We start from the raw sequence: 12,319 nt of genomic DNA, 5'->3' as shown, positions 1-12,319 counted from the left end.
CGTTCAATCGTTCAAATTATGTACAATTTTGTGGTTACACCTGACGATTTATCGTATGATCGCTAGATCTTCCAGTTTTTGTACAATGTATCATTACGTGTAACCTGGCCTTTAAGTCTCTGCTTGATACAGGGGACACAGGTCGATCCATTTCAAGCCAACGACATGAGTTATCATGGACTAGTCCTGGCGTTAACGGATCAGCCAAAGCGACAAATTGGAAGGAGGAGACAACCAAAGCCTAATTCAGCTTACTGGACTGCTTTGCTAGAGGATGTCAAAGATTCTACATAAAAAGATGGTTCACTCAGCCGAAAGAGTCTCCGTGGAAGTCCGCGCATTGGTTCAGATGTCGCTGCAACCTTTGTTTTGAAGCTCTCTTTCGTTTCTCCAGAAGAAGAAGAATAGCAATAGCATCCCCTTGTGCATCAGCTGTTCCGGTTCGCTCAGTGCGCGGTTTTAGGTTTATTTTATTTTAATGTCCTCTTGCCTCTCGTTCTAAAGTCAAATTAAACGACGAAAACAGCTACCCCTTCCTCCTGAAGAGGATTTTTCTCAGCGAAACCGTTTAAAAAGGCGTTATTCCGAAATTTTAATTATAATTTATACACAAACTTGTTAGTTTCACTTTCATCTTATCACGTAGAATCTAGGTTCTGATATCCTCTCACACCCAGCTAGGCTGCAAAATGGATTCATCCGATGAAGAGGCATTTTTGACAATCGTGTAGTTAAAAAAAAGATTTTTAAAAGAAGAAGAAAGCGGAGCATGTGAATCCGCGAAAGAATCTGTCTGCGTCGGGTATTCATATACAGTGGCGTCCAAAAGATACTGTCTTGAAAATGTAATCACCCAATCATCGTGTTAAAACCTCGTACTACCCACCCACCCATGCAGCCTACCAAATTAAAGCTTAAATAAAAGCTGCATCATCTGATACATTTATAATTATTATTCGTCCATGTTAAGAGATGCCCGAGATATGCTCATTCAAAATTGACCTTAAAAAATTGTGCGAAATCAAAGAAACGTAAAATTGTCTTTCGCGTGCATTAGGAGCATCAATATTGATAGAAATGAACATACATTGTATATCCAATGAAGGGAGAATTTGTCTCTGCAACAAACATTATTTTATTGCAATAGTTTCAACCAAAACGGAAAACAGAGCAATCACAAAAGCCTCACAAAACTTGGACTTAACATTAAATTTGCTCATTGTTATTTTGATTAGGAGCCTCTCGTTTTGTGTAGTGCACGACCCCTTTAGACATCGACTCTATTAAATTTTGAACTTAATTATTTGTCATTTCATCGTAAATGTCAGTGAAAGTTGCAAACAAAGGGTCTGACTTGGGAGTTAGGTCGCTTTTTTTCAGCTGCTGTTTCATGGTACTTCATTCTTCACATACCTGTCGAATTCGTATCTGGGTTATTTACTGGTGACATCTATGACGTTGATTTGATTTGGTTTTCCAAGAAGTGTCTAGTGGCAATGGCACTGTGAGAAAATGCTTTGCTCTGCATGGAAATGTCTACTCGAATGACACCCTGCCAAAAATAAAGGTAAGGCCTGGCTTTCGACCACTTGCTCAATATAGTCCACCAAACCAAGCTATCAGGTGATTCTCGCTAGAACTGCTCATACCACCTCAGTTCAGCTACTGCTTTGGTGCGGACAAACCCTTGACCTTGACCATCAATGATTTATTTATTGTCCACCCTTAGGCTGGCCGAAATACAGACTTCAACATAATATATTAAGTTAAGGACCACTTGCAAATTTGGATACAATTCCCACGAGGATTTCTGTGCTGCACGTTGTGGTTTTGTCCCCTTAATTGCAGTACGCATTGGTAACGCAAAAACACTTTCAGAGCAAAAAGTTTTGAAACATTCCTTGCTTTCTTTTTTGTCTGTCAAGGTGGTCCATAACTTATGTTGAAGTCTGTAGATCTATAAGGATTTATTTTACCAGTAGTGCAATGCTAAAACAACCCCGTGTATGGTATAAAAAGCATTTCTTCATAAATCTAAATAGAATACTATACATGGCCGTCACTCGAAAAATGAAATTGTTCCCAGCGCTTCCCGCTTTTCACACACACTTTGGAAGCCTATACGTTCTTACCTCACAGCTCGTCAATGACACTTTATCATGTCAAAACTTGCCGCAAAAAGAAATATTTTAATAGTGAACACTTTTTTGCACTAATGATTCCTAGAACATGCGTTCAAAAGCATAATATCTTGCTTTGAAAAGAAATGACAGACTTGCTTTTAAAAGCACTATTTTTTCAGGTGTAAACCTTTCAGAATTTCTAGATACCACCTACTGGGATTTTTAAATTAGTATTTATTCAGAAATGTTCTAGAAAACAGTTACCAGGTGTTTACCAATATATATTGATGCAAGTCATTATGCAAAAACTGGAGAGTTTGCATTCGACATTCCGGGAATTATTTGACCATGAGTTGTGCCACGAGTTTTTTTTAACGCACTATAGTGTATGCCTTCCTGCAGAAAGGAAGATTTACCCAAATACTGCAAACCTCTAACATGTGTGTGCGTGTAAGTGTGCGTGTATGTATGTGTGTGTGTATGTGTGTGTGTTTTGTAGTGTAGTATGTGTACCCATAGATCAGGAGGAGGCGTCCAATAGAGTAAAATAGTCAAGCCTGTGGAAACCACTGGATCTATATGGCGCCAGAGAACAATTGTTGGAGAATATTTGAGTTATGTACACCGACAGCAGAAGTTTAATGATAACAAATGAAAGCAACACAAAACTATTCAAAGTAACATTGGGAGTACAGCAGGAACGACTTATATCTCCCCTCCTTTTCATAAAAATGTATATGAACAAAAAAGGATGAAAAACGCAGACCGAACTCCCCCCAAAAAAGCCTAAACAAGCCACTGTTTTCAGACAATCAACAAAGCCTCCAAAGCCACACCCCCGAATTTAACAAAAGTTGTTAAAATTTTGACATGAAAATAAGCACATCAAAAGCAAAGGTAATGAAAATTGGCCAAGAACAAAGTTCCCGGAATATTCCTATCGATATCACACACACAATTCAGGTAAAGGAGTTTAAGTATCATATCAGCTTTTCACTGAAAACGGATCCCGATGTAATGAAATAGAAATAGGAACTTAAAAAAGCTAACAGTGTCACCCATCAGTTCGCATCCCTCGTATCTAAGCCTGATGCCTCTATGAATACGAAGATAAGGCTTATCACTTTAACATTAATATAAACTTTTTGCCCCCTGTGCCAGGCCAGGACATTGAGTAAAACTCACGATAGTAAGGTCACTGCTTGTGAGGTGAAATGTTCCTGAAAAACCTTAAACTTCACTAGAAGACACAGGTAGAGAAATAAAGATGTAAGAGCAACTGTTGACACGGAGTCCTGTCTGCCTAGTATTTTTTTATGTTTAATAGAAAATAAAATGGTTTGCAGCCTATTACGAATATCACTTAGTCAGCCAGCCTCGAAAGCCAATAACACCTTTTACTGAAGCTGCAATGGCACAGAGTCTGGCCAAGCAAAAGATAGATTGGATGAGTCAAGCCAGCCCTAATATGACTGAGGAGAACAGAAGAAAACTGATGCCAATTAGTTCGCTACACTGAAAAAACAACAACCAAAAAGCAAAAACTATAACTACAGAAGTATTTATTTCATATTGAGAATCTAAAATTTTCTACCCAACAATGGGGGTAATAGAGTTTGAGCTGGGTCCCTGAAGACTATCGAGAACTTTGCGATAAAAATCAGTAGCTACCCTTGGGGAATACAACCGTTTCGCCTCGGAAGCAGAATTGATGAGCAGGTAGTTCGGGGCTCCTGATCTGTATTGGTTCCACGTTGCTTGGGCATTAGGAATTGTTGTCGTAGGGTTCCCTGTCTTGGCAAAGTTGGTCCACCTTCCCATTATTTCTAGAGATACCAGACGGTCGTTAAGAGTAGGTATCCCATTGCCTTTATCGGTGATCAATTTAATTTGTGCGTCAAACCAGAATATCATCTCTTGCCCGTGTAGAGCTGACATCCATTGTGGCGCTTTGCTGAAGCTTGGTCTGTAGTTGAACTGGTACAAGTAATGTTTCTTTTCTGGAGCTTTGCTAACAACTTTTTCCAATTCAGATACCATTGGAGCCCCAAAAACAAAATAATCGACACCGTCCAGTGTTCCTCTCTGTATGGCGTCAGTGGTTGTCTTACCTGTGAGAAATGTTGCCTCCATCGATTTAAGTACCTTTTCCCGGTCGATATCAGTAAACTGTGCCAGCTGACCTCTCCAAATCTGTTTTGCCACCTCTCTTGTGACTGGTTGTGGACCAGCTAAAGCCGGAATTATTCCTCCAAATTCATCACTATTAAACCCCCTCAGAGTATCTACGTGGCTGAATTGTCCTCTAGACAACAAGGCAGTTGGCTTGTCTGGCAGAAAACCAAAAGTTGTTTCTACTCTAGGAACATTGATGAGGGTTGCTTGTACGGCTCCAGTGATTCCAAGGGATGCCTTGAGCAACGTATTTGCATCTACTTTTTGCAAGCAGGACAAAAGTGCAGATGAATTATTTAAGTCATTGCAGTTAACGGCATTGCTTATCAATCGGGCAGCAATGCGATGGGTCATTCGATTTCCTGGATATTCGACTGCCCAAGGCGAAAGTGCGGAACCGCTTTCCATGATCGCCCTGTGGAACAGACCTTTGGCAAGCGGTGACAGAGTGAGGAGAGAGACGCTAGCTGACCCAGCACTTTGTCCAACAATAGTGACCAGATTTGGGTCACCTCCAAAAGACGCAATGTTATTTTTCACCCACTTCAGAGCGGCGACCTGATCCAACATCCCATAGTTTCCAGGCATAATGTCATCTTCTGTTGACAGGAATCCGAAAAGATCAAGCCTGTAGTTAATGGTCACAAATACAACTCCTTTAGCTGCAACGTAGGTAGCATCATAGGATGAGCCTGACCCAGAATTGTACCCTCCTCCATGGATAAACACCATGACGGGCAATGGAGCGCTGCTGGTTCTCTTAGTCGGCGTGTACACATTAAGGTACAGACAGTCCTCGCTGTTAGGAGCGTTTGGATCTCTGAATACATCATTTGCGGCCACTCGCTGCAGACACTCGTCCCCAAACACCAGGGCGTCTCTGACACCAGTCCATTTGTCCGGAGAAGCAGGTGCTTTAAAGCGGAGTGCTCCTGAAATTGAAAAATAAATCACATTAGCGTATACATCATAACTTACTTACTTACTCTCTCCCTATATCGTCAGGCACATAAGGCGGAGAACAGTTGACGCCACGCTAGTCTGTCCCTGGACAGGTCCTCCAATTTCAGCAAATCCGGGCCCTGAGTGCTTGCCTCATCCCTTATTTTGTCTCTATAACTTCTAGAGGCACAACCTCGTTTTCATTTTCCAGTTTGTTTCCAATACCATGTCTGATGGTCAATCTTGTCTTCAGCTTTCTAAGAAAATGTCCTAGATATCTCCACCTTCTCATTTTTATGGTTGGGTTGATATTTTCAATTCCAGCTCTTTCTAACACTTCATTATTTGCAATAAATTCCTTTTTATTAATAAAATTCTTTATAAACATTTAATTTTGTTAGGAAGCTTTTCAATTTTCGTTGAATTGTTTTGTTTGTTTTCCATATCTCTGAACCATACGTCAATACATCCAAAATAGTGCTATTATATATTTTTAATTTCTTCTTCAATGAAATGATTTTTGACTTCCATATAGTTTTTAATTTCACAAAAGCGATCCATGTATTTCTACGTCTTTGGTGGACGACATCAGGACAGTCTGCAGTTTTGGATATAATACTGCCACGGTATTTGAATTTACTCCTTTCCGCAAGGGATTCTCCATAAAGATTGATGGGTGTGGTTTCTGATGATAGTCGTAGTACTTCTGTTTTAGATACATTTATTATAAAGCCAACTTTTCTTACAGCTTTTGTCAGTTCGTCTGTTTTTCATTGCGCTTCTTGTACTTTGATGTTTAACAGGCAGATGTCATCCGCATAATCTAAATCTCCTAAATAGTATGTGCTATTTGTCCATCCATTTCCTGTTTCACTGTATTTTCTGTACATCATTACAAAATCGACCACAATTCCAAAAAGTACAGGTTATAATAAACAACCTTGTCTAACACCAGTATTTACTTCAAAAGATGTAGATAGTTCGTAACTTATGCTTCTAAAAGTATCGGACTTCAATGTTTCCCAAATATTTCAACTGGAGACAGAGTAGCTGATTTGTAAAGATACTTTACTTTACTTTTTACTTTTTCATCCTGTGTTGATGTTAAGCGTCTCTTTCAGTTGTGATATTATGATTTCCCAGGGTTTCCTTGACATCTTCGATCCCCCTTTTGCGTGGCCTTCCTCTTCCTTTGTAGCCTGAGTGCTTGGTGTTGTAGGCTCTCGAGGCTGGCAGGCCAGATGAAATACGTAACAAGTTGCCAAACCATTTTAGAGAGAGGCATTGAGAGAGAGAGAGACAGAGAGAGAGAAAGAGAGAGAGAGAGAGAGAGAGAGAGAGAGAGAGAGAGAGAGAGATGTGAGGGAGGGTGAAGGGGGGAAGAACGAGAGTATAGGTTGGGGTTGGGTGGGGCGAGGAGATGAAGAAACCGAAGTGTCAAAAGAGAGAAAGTAATTTAGAGAGAGTCTCTCACCTGTCGGAGCTTTAGCATAGGGAATGCCAGCGAACCTTGCCACCGGGACTGGAAGTCCAGAGTCAACCCTTCCCCTCAGCGTACCAGAGGTGGTGTTGGCCAAAAGGAACTTGTCGTGTGTCCCCGCTTGTCTTGCCTGTAGAATTTCATTGCTCAAAACCGTTGTGAATAGAGCCTGGAGCAACCATGCTGATGCCATTTTGCCAGATAGAATGCCAAGCGTGAAGACTGCAAACAAATGACTACCTTTATATAGCCCATACGACACTCACAAAACCGTATATAATTAAGCCTATTGCATTCCATGAAGTGATTAGGCACCTCCCACTTATGACTTTCAATTATTTTCAATAGCACGTCCGCAGATAAGAAGTATGAAGTGACCCAGGAATTTCTGGGCCGTAGGCCTACATGTTATTCTACATAAAACTGTCAGTTTAAGTGCTGTCGGATGATATACTGCAAACTCATTCTTTGCTTGAAGTTTTTGTTATTGTTTGTGCCAGTAGGGGCCCACTCTGTCAGTCGGAGCGAGGTTATCTGAAAGACACCAACTTTAGCGACACATGAGACTCGTCAAAAGCCCTACAAAGTGTGCTTGTCAATTTGAGTGTTTACAGTGATGTGTCCATTCGAGAAGTAAAGGCAATCAGTAGGTATTGTGGTGAGTCAAAGTTTCAGATATAGCAAGGAATATAAGGGTTACAGTGGCAAGTAACATCGCATCTGTTATAGCTATATTATGGTGTGGTCAAAAATGTGTGGCGGAATACCATCCTCAAATATCTCTTTAACAGTGAATCAATGTTAGCTCTACTTTGCACAGGATTTGATATCAATTTGTCCTAACTTAATCACATTTTTCCACAAAAGTTGAGGCTAGGCCGGCATTTAAAGAAACCTTTTCTTTATGACTTTATTTGAAATACCACACGTAGAAAACGGGAGTGTTCACGGCACTTTCATCTTCATACTGAAAATGTCACAGCACCCCCCGTGCCACTGACTGTAGTGTCTTTAGGCCATTCCCAAAGGGGGGGGGGGGGACACTTCTCGTTCAAGCATAGTAGAATTGTAAATGGGCTGACTCATGTCACGCTCATAACTGTGCCTGATCTGCAACAGGGAACTGCTGCTTTTTCTTTCCTGATCCTTACTATTGTCATTTTCCTCTACTTCTTTTGTATGTTTGTCACTCTCTTGTGACCTGCTATTTTGGGGTGCCTTGATAATCGAAGCAGACTTTGTGCTGTTGAAGCTTGAGAGGTGAGCAGTCTATGTATGATTCCCTGTAAAGACTTCTCTGTTGACACCCACCCCTTGGCGCTCACATGACCGTATGCAGTTGCGAGCGCCGTAAAACCCTCTACTATAAAAAAAAAAAAGAAAATGTCACAGCTCATCAATGACACCTTTTAATGTCAAAACTTGTTGCAAGAAATTCATTTTATAGATTAGTGGACTCTTTTATTCACTAAAGATTCTCAAAACATGCATTCAAACGCATAATGTTGTGGTTTTAAAAAATGAAGGAGTTGTTTTAAGAAGTGATATTTTCCCAGCTGTAAACCCTTTAAAATTAAGTAGAAACCTTCCATTGGGATTTTTTAAAGTATTTATTAAGGAATTTTCCTGAGTAAACTTCACAGGTGTAGTCATATTATATCATTTGTGAGGCAGCGTGGTGGAATCAGGCTCTCGTCAACTTTTGGGCATGTCAGAGTTATTGGTGTCATCTTAAAGCTTGTTCACTTGTCCTTATTTGCATGGAAAAAAATATCCGTTTATCGTGAATACAGGTCGAGCTGTTTGCGAAAGAAGGAGATGGGGGTCAACTGTTTTCGGAGGTAAAATTTGTGAGAAAATGGCCGCCAAAGATTAGTTATTTACTTAGCTTAAGAGTAGGTGGTAACAGAAAATTTACATTTATTTGTGCCTTTAATCTACATTTTTCAGAAAAAATTCACACAGAAATGAGTTTGGTGATGAGCATGAAAGGTGTTGAGCCAAAAAACAAAAATTCGATAAAAAATCACAAACATGCGGAAAAATGCAAGTTTCTTCATTTTGAATATTTTGAGGAGAGCCTGATTCCAACACGCTGCCTCACATTTTTATTTTCACACATTTTAAGAGCGTGTAGCTCAAACACTACACATCCAATAGCTTTGAAATGTCTACACAATCACACAAAAACTAAACCGAGGGGGGGGGACAAATTCATCCTAACGCAACGCTTGTGAAATCAGTAAAAACCAACAAAGACCCTGGATGAGTCGAAAAAGCTTTGAAATGACAGTGTGATCTTTGTTCATGACTGTTCTATGGGCCTTGTTTGTCACATAAAACTGGGCACAGCGTCGCGTGTGATGGCCGCGTCGTATTTGGAATACGTACTGACATGTTATCAGAATAGTCCCAATCTCGACTGGAACAGCACTATGGCCAGGCCGGAGTCTACGGAAGACCCAATCAAAGTTTACATCGCAGCTTGCTCCAGACAAGCAAATAAATTCGGTGAAGATTGTGTCATGGTGTGAGCTACAATCAGTGACGTTGGCGGTACCACGCTTGTGTCTGTTCGTGAGAGCATAACAATTCAAGGCTGAAACAACCAAGTACTCGAGCCCAATGTATTTTTCTTTCAAAATCGAGCCAAGGACAAGTATCCATGCATGATAAAGCACTTGACCTTAAGGCTACTGTGACAAATCAATTTTTAAAAACTAACAACATTCCTCTCCTGCACCCATGACCAGCGCATTCACTATATCTCAATCTCAACCAGCTGAGCACTTGTAGGATATTTTAGATCTCGCCATTTGTGCCAGTCCACGCCTCCCCCGGTATTTGCTCAGTTAGAACAAGCCTTAATTCAAGAATGGAATATCATCCCTCAACAGACAGTACCTCGATTCATTCCGTCCATGCGTCGACGGCGTGAAGATGTGAACAATGTCAGATGTCATAACACGTTACTGAAAGCTGTTAATTCTCATTTAGACCCCTGACAACTATATGTTCAAAACTGAAGAATGAAAACACTCTGAACTTTGCATTCCATGTGTTTCCCTTTTTGAAAAATGAAAGCAGTGTTTTATCTGAAATTTCCCAGTGCCAATCCCCGTGCAAAACCATGTGAGGGGGTGGTGGGGGTTTTTTTCTTGGGTTTTTTTCTTACCCTGCCCAATTCTACCATCTGGCACTTATTTGTGTTTAGTAACTACAATTAGTCTTAGAGTTAACACACAAGAAAATGTTTTACATATAAATAAATACATTAATAAATAAATAAATACATATTATGCTCCTTCACTTTTGTACAGTTTTTTGGTAAGTTCCCATCAAAGTGTTGCCATACCCCCAACTGGAGATGGCTGCCACAACTGGTTTGTAGTTAATTGTTTAGATCATGTTAGTCCTACTTATAACATTTCTCAGCTCTTTTGAGTCACGAGGTGGGCACCCTCTCTCCCGCTCCCGAGTGGAGTCATCTTTACATTATCACCAAAGGTTCCAAAAGTTTGCACGAAGTCTCATACTATGGTGGTGACTTTGTCAGCATTAGTACCTAAACTACTTGGCCAAGACGAGTTGGTAGAGGGGAAGAGAAAGAGATACAAATTGTGCTTGTATATGGGTTGTGCTTTTGTGTTTGCATCTGCATGTTTTATCTTTTCTTAATATGTGTGCATTTGCGTTGATGTTAGTCGGAGATATCCTGTTTACTATACTTTTATTTAACGGATTGTTCTCAACCGGATTGCTTATCGAGGGACTGGTGTTAACACGGCACCAGAAGACGTATGACCTAAGGCCTTGTACTCAACTAACAGTGGGGAAATAGGTTAACACATCAGTCGTGCAGGCTTTCTAGTCCTTCAGAATATCGAGAACTCGCTTCTAAGTTGCCGGGCAGTTTCCAGCTGGGCCACTTCCATCCACCTACGAGCAACACCACTCAACATCGCCGTAGCTCAGGCCTATGCAACAACATCTGATCATGACGACGAAGAAGTGGGGGCATGTTACCCTCAACACCAGGACATCATCGTTAAAGTCAACAAAAAAGACGAGCTGATCATTCAGAGAGAGAGACTGGAACGCAAAAGTTGAAAGAGACACACTGAATCACTGGAAATAAATCTGCGGTCCTTCTAGCAGTGACAAAATCAATGATAGAGGGCTACGACTGCTAGAGTTTGCCATTTACAACAATATGGTACTTGCAAATACACTCGGCAAGCACAAGGCATCAAGACGCTGGACGTGTCATGCTCCAGACGAATTCCATCTTAACCAGATTGATTATATCTTGATGCAGAAACGATTAGGGTCAGGTGTCAAAAGAGCTACCTTTACTTTACTTTTACTTTTATTTTTCCGCTTGTACCAGTGGGTGTCTGCAGCAAGGCGAGTGGCCTGTAGGAGAGACATACCGTGAGCTCTGAGAGTGTCTGCCACTGATTCACTCCATCGTCGCCTTGGTCTTCCTCTGGCTCTCCATCCAGAATATTTAATGTTGTATGCTCTCAGAGCTGGATGGTTTGAGGGCATCCGAGTGAGGTGTCTGAACCCCTTAACCTTTTTGTTTTTCAGTGTGTGGTAGGACTGGTGTTGCTCCTACGGTGTCCCTTATGAATTCATTTTTCTTATTTTGCCTCTTCTTGTTTTGTTGACCGCTCTTCTTAAGCATTTCATCTCGCATGAGACCAGTTTCCTCAAGCTACCACAAGACGAACGTATCCTGTTGCAGATGTGGGAAGCGATCACATCATGGTAATGCTGATTTTTTAGTCATATTGAAGAACAAAAAGAAGCTTAAAAGTGCCAGAATGAAATTTGATTCAGACTCCAAGACCCCAACATCGCAGAATCTTTCAAGGTAGCCGTTGGAGAGAAGTTCGCGCCTCTTTTAATGCTAGAAGATTAAAGTGCAGAAACAGGGACTCTTACAGATCCGTTTAATAAAGTTATGAGAGAATCAGCAAACGAAGTGCTTAGAAAAGTACGCAGGAAAATCCAACCATGGGTTACACAAGAAATCCTCAAAATGTGAGGACAAGGGAAATCTGAAAAATGCAAGAATACACCTTCGGGAGCTAAAGAGTACAGGGATATCAATAATCAGGAAGAACAGAAATCAAGCCATATAAGATTGGATTGAGAAACAGTGTAAGGAAATTGAAGAAAATTTGGCGAAGAGCAACAGCAAACAAGCATTCCAAACAGTAAATGAACCAACAAAACCAAGGCGAGCACGAGTTAGCACCGCCCAAGACAAAGCTGGGAACTGCCACACAGAGGAAGAAGACATCCTAAAAGAAAGGACTGAGATAACTGTTCAGACCTTTATAACCATCAATCCAACGGTGACCCCCAATGTGACATCCTGCCTTGAATCGACAAACAACGATGGATTTCCAATTCTTAGAGAAGTAGCAGAGACAGCCATTAGAGTACTGAAAAACGGAAAAGCTGCTGGAGATAAGATAAGACAAGATAAGATAAGATAAGATACATCCATATTGTCCAGATCCTGGTTTTGTGTTTAACCACGTACACACACACACACACACACACACACACACGCACGCACGCACGC

At 40.9% G+C, this 12,319-nt stretch overlaps 1 protein-coding gene across 1 annotated transcript in view; it reads right to left on the bottom strand.

Annotated features, from left to right (window-relative positions):
* LOC101862873 (cocaine esterase-like) overlaps positions 1-6,913 on the bottom strand; it is a 26,659-nt gene extending 19,746 nt beyond the window's left edge. The window contains exon 1 of the mRNA XM_035969900.1: positions 6,715-6,913. Coding sequence (XP_035825793.1) covers positions 6,715-6,913 — 199 coding nt within the window. The remainder of the gene's footprint in view (positions 1-6,714) is intronic.
* Positions 6,914-12,319: the final 5,406 nt, after the last annotated feature.

The sequence above is a fragment of the Aplysia californica genome, unplaced genomic scaffold (assembly GCF_000002075.1).
Source record: "Aplysia californica isolate F4 #8 unplaced genomic scaffold, AplCal3.0 scaffold00193, whole genome shotgun sequence".
Taxonomy (NCBI): domain Eukaryota; kingdom Metazoa; phylum Mollusca; class Gastropoda; order Aplysiida; family Aplysiidae; genus Aplysia; species Aplysia californica.
The sequence above is the reverse complement of the archived record's forward strand: the minus strand, read 5'-3'. Positions and strand labels throughout refer to the sequence as shown.